The sequence below is a fragment of the Sylvia atricapilla genome, chromosome 2 (assembly GCF_009819655.1).
Source record: "Sylvia atricapilla isolate bSylAtr1 chromosome 2, bSylAtr1.pri, whole genome shotgun sequence".
Classification (NCBI taxonomy): Eukaryota; Metazoa; Chordata; class Aves; order Passeriformes; family Sylviidae; genus Sylvia; species Sylvia atricapilla.
The window spans coordinates 15,239,383-15,249,598 of NC_089141.1; the positions used below are offsets into that span (position 1 = coordinate 15,239,383).

Consider the following 10,216-nt stretch of genomic DNA (forward strand, 5'->3'; position numbering starts at 1 on the left):
GACAAGAGGTATCTCTGTGAGTGGTTGTGGGGGGAAAGTTTGACAGACACTCTGCCTTTCTTCTTTTAACTTGTGTGTAATGATGAAAAACAATAGTCACAAAATACCAAGGGAAAGAAAAATCTGTTGCAAACACTCATGGCACGTGTACATTTTCATAGCTCTTCCTAAGGGAAAGTTTTTGGGTTTGAAAACATTTCAAGTGGAGACCCTACAAGATACTTTCAGACTTCTTCATACCACAAACAGTGGATTCCCTAAGGTCAATAAAAAAAACTGCCAGAGAAGCAGGCAACTTGGAAAGTCTGTAACTGATACATGTCAATTTATGTGTGATCTAGTTATTCATTTTAGGTAAAGGAATGTTGCAGTAGGAAGGATGATCCACATTTAAACTGTGACCATGGGCAGTTATTTGTATTTTGTTCTTCTAGTAAAATGACAATAATCATATTTTTAGATCAGAGAAACGTTTTCTAAATAAGGATTATAACTTCTCTAGCACTAGGATCTCAGTGCCAGCTTTGTTTAGTAGATAAACCACACAAATTAAGTGAGACTGAAATAATCAGAGATGCTTCTCTTTCTGAATGTTTTGTTTTGTGCTGTTGTTGACTGTCTCATTCCATTGACCTGTTTCATTTGGAGAACATTTTTAAATGCAGCTGTAACTCTGTAATTATTTCTCCTTTTTGCTAGATTTAATGTATTGGTAGCATTATGCCAAACCTGTACATGGGAACTTCTTAGGAAAAGATATTAGGAAAAAAAAAAAAAAAAAAAAAAAGGAAAATAATGATCTTGTGAAGAATCAGTTAAAGATAGGCTTCCTTTTCCTCCCTTCACTGGATTCAAAAAGTAGGTTTTTTGGATTAGGATATCAGCTGGTATATATCATCAGGTTTATATATATCATTAGGTATATGTTATCTGTATTTGTATATATCATATGTGTTTGGATATATCATTAGGTTTACCTGCACTGATGAAAAGGACTTATGACAGACAATCTTTCTACTGAAATCTCTGCAGAGATCACCTTCCACATATCATCCCTGTGTCATGATCTATACTTAATCTGCATTTTTTTGATTTTTGGCCAAGTTGTGTAGGACTAGTTAAACATAGACATGAAGTGGACTAGTTAAGCTTATACATAAAAAACCCAAAACAAACCCCAAACAACAACAACAACAAAAAACAATGAAAGAAAAGCATTATATAGTAAGACTAGTTGTCCTCAGAAGCACAGAGGTAATTTTCAACACTGAGATTCACAATATGTGATAACTTGGTGATTAATGTCCAAAGGCTTCAGAAAAATACTATAATGTTATTGAATTGTAAGATATTATGTATTATAGAAACACCAGTGCTTTATCAAGCAACATCATATCTCACATGATGGAGTTTTCAGTAGCAAATACATCCTCCTGTGGAATGTCTGTGTGCATTTGAAGTATCAAAATTAGAGATATTGCTTTGGATCAGAGGCTATGTTGGGCCCTGAGACTGCACAGACTTTTCTATATGGGTTTTGGTAGGAAATAAGAGTGCCAGGTGGTATTTCTATACCTGGAACTCCAGCTCTTTGCCATGGAAATTGGCTTAAGATTGAAAACTGCATCTGCTCCATAACTGCTTGTCAATTGATTTGGTAATCTGAAGCTGGTTAGAATCTTTACAGTTGGCTTTGAGATATAAACATGGTCTAAAAAAAACAAACAAAACAAAATAATGAAACTCAATTTAAAATGAAAATTTGTATAAAGAAAGAAGACTTGATATTCTTTCCTTTCAAGTACTAGGGTTTTTTCCCCTCTTTTCAACTTTGTTTCTGCAGCCTTCTGTAGCTGTGATGTTTCTGATGGATCTTACCCTGATTTACTCCCGAAAAAGCCAGAACATATTTCAGGCTATTGGGTAGAAGCTGTCCTTTGTTTGCCAGGTTCTCTGCAGTTAGGTGGTGATGTTGTTGGATTGCCTGCCTTGTGCAGCATTGGGTTCTCAGCAGACAGCACGCAATCTCTTTGGGAGAGAGGGGAAATGGCCAGGGCAGGTGTGTCTGAGCGTGAGCCGCTGTGGATCACTGTCACGCGGAGTGGCGTGGCTGTCACTCTGCTCCTGGCTGCCACAAGTGACAGGTGACAGCCCCGGGGGCCTCGGCATATTCCCCATCATATTCCAGGGGTGATCACTCAGCTCTGGAAAAATCTAACCCAGCAATTAGATAAACATCGTTTCCTCCGTGGTTCTCTGCCAGCCAAGAATTAAATACACTTGTAATGCATGGCAATGTGCGTTTAATAAAAAGGCTGCAAAGTTGCCATACCTAGGTGGGCCAAATGTGTAAATGAGGTAGTGGGAAATTTCAGTTTGTGAGGCTTCTTGCCTTAGGGAGTGTCTTTTAATGACTTGGTGTGATGGCTTTTACAGTTTATTGCTGATGACATTTTGAGGACACACGCAGTTCGTAGAACAAAGAACAATAAAGCTGGGGTATGTTCCTGGATGTGGTTTATATGCCCTCCAAGTTCTAGCAAACAGAAGTAAAGGGCTACTGTATATTATTTTCCCTGAAGGCAGGAAAAAAAGGCTTTATTAAGAAGAATAATGTCAGCTATGTGACAATGAATGGGTAGTAACCTAACACTGGAAGTTCATTTTAATGAATAAAGTGTTATTCTATTACTTATATTATTTCTCTTTTTTTATATTTTATTCCTCTTTATAGCCTATATTTTGTATTTTCTGATCCTTAAGATATCTTATTGTTTCCAAATTGCCTGTATATCATATATACATACGTTTATTTATGTATTAGAAAGTCACAGTGTCACTTATGCAGTGATCCTGACTTGGAGCTCCAATTAGTCTTAGATGCACTCAAATGCCTGGAGAGTACAAAGACCTTGAACTTGGCATACTCACTTTTTCAAGGGACAAGGATCCCAGGTGCTTTGGGAGGGTGCTGTTGTAGCTAGTCTGCATTTCCTCAGGACTTGCTTCTCAGTCATGTCATTTGTGTGTCTCAGTCTTTGAAACAGAAAGTGTTTTTATTGTCTCTCTAATGAAGAAATGGGAGTCCAGCTAAAATGCATGTGCAAGTGTGTGTAAATACAAGTACACATCATTTTCTGTACATGAATCACCACAGGAGAGTATATTGATTATCTCTAGATACAGTTATAAGAGAAATACAGCAAGCATTCTGAAGGATACTGAGTGAATGAACTAGATGATCACATTTGAGTCCTATCACACCTGCTACATTATATGATATGTTCAAAACCTATTTGGATAGTCCTGATATTTTTAAATTCTTTTGTATCTTGTTACTTTACATACAGCTTCAGTTGCCTCTCACTTGGGCTTCTATTATAGCAGACTTCCCAGTGTTTGTTCCAAAAAATTTTGTCATTCTTTGTGATGGATAGAAAAGGAGACTGAAGCCTAAATTGTTCTGGTTTTGGTGTGATGAGGAACTGATGGTGGCAGTAGGCAACTACTGGAGGAGAATTTTTCAGCTTTGTCTAATTCAGTCACAACGATGATGCTTGATCCCCAGAACCAAGATTAATGTAGAATCCATTCAATACAGTCATTGACTACTTGGCCAAAACCTATTTGTGTTAATAAAGGTTACAGATAGATTTCAAAATGTACCTCTGGTCACCTTCACAGCTGCTAGGTATATGTCATTCTTAACTGGGCAGGCATAAATATTCTGCTGTCCTAAATGTGAATGCCTGCTCCAGAAAGAAAATACAAAAAACTATCCTCAATAAAGTCATTAAGCAATTAAAAAAAAAAAAAAGAAAAAAAAAAAAGTGTGCTCCCATTGATAATACTGTTTTCTTTCAAATATTCTAATTTACCTTTGCCAAAACAAATGAACCTCAGAGTCAGTCACAGAAAATGAGATGATTTCTGCTTGGAATGATGGTGTCCATAATGGTTTTACAAATCTTGCTGCTCTTGTTTTTCCAACTTAACATGTAATGAATTAGTTAGGACTGACATGGCAAACCAAGTATTGTGTTGGGAATTTTGTGCAATTATCCCTATAGCAGTTGTTAATAGTTAATATTTTGTCCTGTTTAGTCTGTACATTTGGCTGCATCCCTCAGTAATGTTCAGTGTCACAACAGTTTCAGTAGCTGGCAGCTTCCACTGGGTTTATGCTCTTCTTTAGGAGCTGCTCTTTGCTCCCACTGTGCCCTGGAAGGAAAATGGCAGCAGCCAGTGCAGAGGAGGCACCGCTTTCTTCTTCAGCCTTGGTGCAGCTGTTAAAGCAGAATATTTTGGCAAGGTTAGGGAGAATATTGGTGGATATATTGAGCACATTTCTCTTCTGAGAGTTTCAGTCCTTTGCAAAGCCTGATATTTTGGAAACAGCTCTGTTGCATAGTAGAAGCCTATGCCAGGGAGGTGGGAGCTGGGATTTCACATAAAGACAGAATGTAAAAGCATGTCATAAATGTATGATATCAGAAATGCATTAATGAGGAGTTAGTTGTGAAGAGTGCTAGCATAGCCTCCATATCACAGCTGAATGTAGAGTAACAGGTTTAAAAGAAATGTGCGTGTGTTTTAATTTAGTTATGGAAGCTATAAGTGTATAAGAGAGGAAGGAAGGAAAGAATCAAAAGGAAGGAAGAAAAGAATCAAAGATTTATATTTATGTTGCATTGGTATGCAGCATCATTTATCTCATATTTACTTTAATGTGAACCTGATGATGAATTTTGTCAGCATCTTCAGACAAGCTGAGCAGTCATTAAAAATAACAGCAATCATAAACTTCAGGTATTGCATCAGCTGCATTTCTCCAAGTTCTGTAAGGGAGCACAAATTTTCTCAATGGGAGATGGGATCCTCCATCAAAGCCCATTTCAGGAAGTAGCAATCAAAAGTGGTAATTTGGTGTGGTTTATTACAGTTTATTTCTCCATTTTTGGTTCAGATGGCAGAATGACAGGACCTCAAAATAATTATTGCAACGTTTTGCTTGTTCCCTCCATAAGCGTATTTGCTGATCCTTCTGGTTGCAAAGTTTTAAGTTCTAGAGGATCCTGATTCTTTTTCCCATTTTCTCTTTCCATGATAATTTTTATTTTAGTTTCTCTTCAGTTTTATTTTTTTTATACTCAGGTCTCAGTTTGCTCTGTTAGTGTAATTCCTCTTGCTCCTGATAATCCTTTTAGTCATGGAAAATGCATAGGTAGACTTCTTATCATGGACCAACCAGGGAATTTCAGTTGGGTGAAATAGAAAAGTTGGCCAGTTACAGGACTGGCCAGGACTGTTCCAAGAAGGACTGTTCCAAAAATTAAAGGCTTGAGGGTATAAGGTACAGAAAGTGATGCAATAACTTTGAGATCCATCTAGTGAATTAGGAACCTCAATTGTGCCTTTTTACCCTGTATCCCTGTGCCTGGCATAGCATTTGTGACATCACATCTCTCAATGCTGTATTTTAAATTTGCTTCACAAATAATATTCCCTTCAAAGGTAGGGGAGTGGAGAGGGGTGAGAAGAATAATAGTGTATAGCTATGTATATCCATAAAGAAGGATTTTCCCTCTTTCACAGATCAAGTCAAATTGGTCAAGTGGCTGTTTTCCAGTCAGCAAAGGCTAGCTGAACTGTAGCCTTGTAGCATATATCCAAACAAATCAAATGGTTTGCATTATGCAATAAATCTATAGGTATTTGCTGAAATCTAATTCCACTGTCCTTGAAATGCTCCACTGAACTTCTAAGATTTTAATAACTTCTCATTATTAGGAATATTAATGTCTCTGTGTGGAAGGTGGAATCTGGAGGGTTAATTTCTGTCCAGGTCAAAGATCAAGGGTTCAATCAACTGTCATGAGAATATGAAAGAGAACAGTAGAGACCTCTGAGTGACCCCCTTGAAAGCAGATAAACTTGCAAAAATGTTCAAGTCAGTAATTTTCTGTCAAAAACTAGAAAAGATAATGTAATTTTTCCCTGGAAAACAATGACAGCACCATTGGTTTCTCTGTGCATCTCTCCCTGCTGCTTAATCCTCACTGAGGTATTATACAGGTTATCAGAGAAACGGATGTACAAATGCAATGCTCTTTGGCAATGAATGCCCTTTATTGCACTTTAAATGTGCACGCAATAGCCAGCAAGATGGTGGTTTCATATATCTCCTAGTCCTCAGGAAAGCAGCCACAGTTTCCTGAATATCTGGGCTGTGGTGGGTAGAAAAATTTCCGTAAAAAATATTTCCAGTGTCATGTACATGACTAGTTGGGAAGATGAAGCTTCACTACTGACTTCAGCTGAGCTGTGGCTTTTTATACAAACCAAAGAACGGGTGGTCTGGGACTGCAGAAAAATCAGAAGTCCACAAAATGTGGTGCTTTTCTTGGTTTTTGTAACCACTGTGGGAAGAGAGAGAGAAAAAATACTGCTAAAGGATTCTAGGGAAAAGGTTGATAGTTTTATTCTTTTTAGCCTGTCACAGGAATTCATAGAAAGAATAATTAGAAATATCACTCAAACCATGGAAGACATGGAATGTTAAGACTTTTTGTGGGAGATAAGTGTTTTGATATTAAAGTGTTGGGGTTTTTTGTTGTCTTGTAACAACAGTGTTTTCCAATTTATGTAATTGTTGTCTTTTTAACTTTGTGTTTTTAAAAGAAATGGAAAGAATATTTTTTTCCTTTGGCTTATTTATTTTGTTTTTAAGAAAAGGAAGTTTATTCAAACTGTTTTCTGAGCATCAGCATGTTCATAGTGATTCTTTCCTTTTTGTAAATCACGTCAGTGTATACATTGGTGAATTGTGATGTGCATACATTAGAATAGAATATAAAAGGCCACAATTAATAAAACCAATAGAATATAACATTTGCCCATCTCAACTTCGGTACCATCCCTGAATGATGAGATTACTGAAGGAAATTCTCTTTTCCTGATGCTTCCAAAGGTTGACCTCTCAGCTTCAAGGTTGCAGGCTCATATTTGGCACATTACTAGGCATGGAAGAGCAAAGCCCATTTCGCTTAATAATGCCTTTTGTTTGTGTTGTGCATGATAGCAAAGACTGAACTGCACACAAACAATGGAACAATATGAATACAAGGGCTCTCCCTTGATCTTCCCAATTAAATGAATTGAAGCAGCCTGTATCTGTGTGACACATCTAAAGAGATCACCACATCTCAGCTTAGAGGCCTCTGGGTAGGCTGAGTGTTTGAAATACATAAGCTGCAAAGGAGCTAAAACACTGTAAAGTGGAATGAATCCTCAAGAAGTGAAGTAACCCTTTTATCACAGGTGTTGTTCTAAAGTCCATCTTTAATGCAGAATAAACTCAAATAGTCTTCCTTCTCACTTGCTTGAGTATTTGTTCCTCCAGTCTTGTAAATAAATTTTGACGTGCATGAATCAATAATACAATTTATTCAGTGCGTATTTTTGATCTCTTTTAAAAAGCAGTTGCTGTAGGAAGAATGACAACAAAACAAGGTGCTTTCTCTTTCATATATAAGCTGGTAAAGTCAGCTATTTGATAGGAACCTAAGTTCATCCAGAATTTTAGGGTTCTAACGACAACTTATATAAACCATATTAAATGGCTTTTTAGCATGTTGATCTACAAGATAAAATCTAATTTGACAAATATAAAAAGCAGGCCATACCTTGGAATGCCTCAGAATCCAACTATGGGAACTGGTGTACTCACTGTAGCTTTTGAGTAGTCCAGCAAATGATCTTAGAAGTTCCTATGAAGAGATGTTCTTTGCAAATCAGTGTCTTCAAGTGATGTGGAACTCATTATTTATTTAACTCAGAGATGAAGTTTGCTGGTTGGGATCATCACACCATACCTGAGAATTGTTGTTGAAGGAAAAGGTGTGCAAGTAAAATTTCTTGGTTTGATTTTCAGCTGACGTAGTAGTCACAGGTACTCGTGATCTTGCTTGTGGTCCAGTGGTTATTGCTATATTTTTATGACAATTGAACATGCTGAGTTGGGAGGGTTCCATCAGGATCACCAGGTCCAATTCCTGGCCCTGCACAGGACACCCCAAGAATGTCAACTTTTTTTTTTTTTTTACTGAGAAACCATCTCCTTTTGGCTCATACTACTGTGGCTACACTTTGTAGCAGAGAACAGCTTTCCTTTTTGTAGCTGCACATCATGAATAACAGCTTTATTTGGTGCCAAATGAGATGCCATGATTTGTGAGCTTTCCATAAACATATCTGAATTGTTCAATTTCCTTCTCATTCCATAATTTCCATCTTGGCCTTCTGCCTGCTGATATTCAGATAAAGAGTGCATTCAAGTCATTTACAAGAATACTGTGAAACTGTTTGACTGTAGCCTGCTATCAAGCATAACAGGATTGTTCAAATTTTGTTTATGTGTTGTGTGAGTACCATTCAACATTTTCTTTTAACAGCTACTTTAACCACCCACTTGCTGTAATGAATGGCAACAGGAAAAAACAGCATAAGCAGGTACCTGCTTAAATGAATATATTCCATGTTCATGGCAGAGGGTAACACTGATTGTTATTTATAGGTTTGTTTTAATACATTTTTCATTTAAGAAAAGGAGCAGAATAGCTTAACGGGTTTTTTTCTTACTTTTTCTTTCATGTCTTTTCCACGTGGTGATGTGTTCCTAACATGGATAACTGAACTACTGTGCAAATCGCTTGAATTTGATATAACTTCAAAAGGTAAGTGAACCCAAATTACTTCAGTACTTGTGCTGAAAATATTTATTTAAAATTTAGAATGCAAAAGAATCTTAAATAATTTCCAAAGAAACAATAAAAGCATGTTTGGTGTTGAGTCCAGCAAACAGCAAATTGGGCTGATGAAAGTTGGAATCAGCCTGATTCTTCCTTCTCCCAAGGGAAAATGTATCTTGCCATATTTTGGTCTCAGTAATAGGATAAATTAAGCACCTGCTCAACTGCTTGCATTATAGAATCTATTCAACCTTCCTGGATAAACATGGAGAAGGAGTTACAGTGGAAAAGGAAGTCTTTGAGAATAAATTCCATACTCAGGGATTTGGAGGAAAAAATTAAGAGAAGCAATCTTATCTTCAGCCACTACATTACTGTAGCTTTTCAATATCAGTAGTGCTGGTATATACTGAGCTAGGAAACTCTTGATGAGAAAGATGATTGGGAAGGGGCAGCAAAGCAAGGTACAGAGGTGTGAAAAAGTGTTTTCTGAGTTCACTGTATCCAGTGGGTGAGTATCCACTCAGTGTCTACTGACTGTTGTTTACAGTAGTAAATATGACTGTATAGATAACAGCAGATTGCTCTGCCTGAGCCTGTAGATACCCCCAAAGATTACTGCAGGTCAAGGCAATTCTTGGGGTCCCCTTTCTAACATCTATAGCAGAAACATGAGAATATATAGATTAAAAATATTAATGCTGCACTCGTTCTAAAGTATCGTAATTAGTGTTACAGCGCCTACAGATCTGGCAAATATTTTTTTCCCCCCTAAATATGAAGTTTCTATGTATTTGAATAGTTTTATTTTGGCTCTCATAGAGGCAGGGAAAGAGTGCTGGGGCTATCCATCTGGCATTTGAAGCTGAATGTGTCCAGGAATCCTCACCCTCAAGCCCAGGCTCTATCCTGCTGTTGCCATCTCAGGGCACCTGATTGTGCCCAGGCAAGAAAGACTGGGAGAGAACCCTGGCATGCACTGGAAGCATGACCTACCAGAGCATGTGCATGCTCAGTTAAAACTGAACTTAATTGATTGTTAAAACTGTATTTCTTTGACATTTCTTCGCTGTTGCTGCCACTGATTAGCTGAGATCAAGGATTGCAATTCAAATACGGGAGCAACAGCTCTGGTGGTTCTCTCATTTGTTCTCCAAACATGGAGTGTGGATATGTCTCCATGATGGCACTTAGAGCAACATGACTGAGCAACATTCCTGCAGCTGGAAAACATTCCTCTGCAATACACATATTGTAACAATCTCTTGAATTTTTTTAGACCACAGCAAGAAGATGGGAAAGTGAAGCAGTCCTGAGATTGCGGTCTCAAAAGTAACAGTGCTTGCTGTTGTTGCCAAGAGCAAAACTTGGCCTGTGATGTTGGAGGGTCTCTCAATTAGCACACTTACTGTACAGTATTTGCTTTGGTTGTTTCAGTAGGCAGTCAGCATTTGGCAGAACAGATC

General features: G+C 37.6%; 1 protein-coding gene across 1 annotated transcript in view; it reads left to right on the forward strand.

Annotated features, from left to right (window-relative positions):
* The window catches only part of LOC136373443 (roundabout homolog 2-like), a 179,204-nt gene extending 170,412 nt beyond the window's left edge, over nt 1-8,792 (forward strand). Inside the window, exon 3 of the mRNA XM_066338341.1 lies at nt 8,736-8,792. Coding sequence (XP_066194438.1) covers nt 8,736-8,743 — 8 coding nt within the window. The 3' untranslated portion in view covers nt 8,744-8,792. The remainder of the gene's footprint in view (nt 1-8,735) is intronic.
* Nucleotides 8,793-10,216: the final 1,424 nt, after the last annotated feature.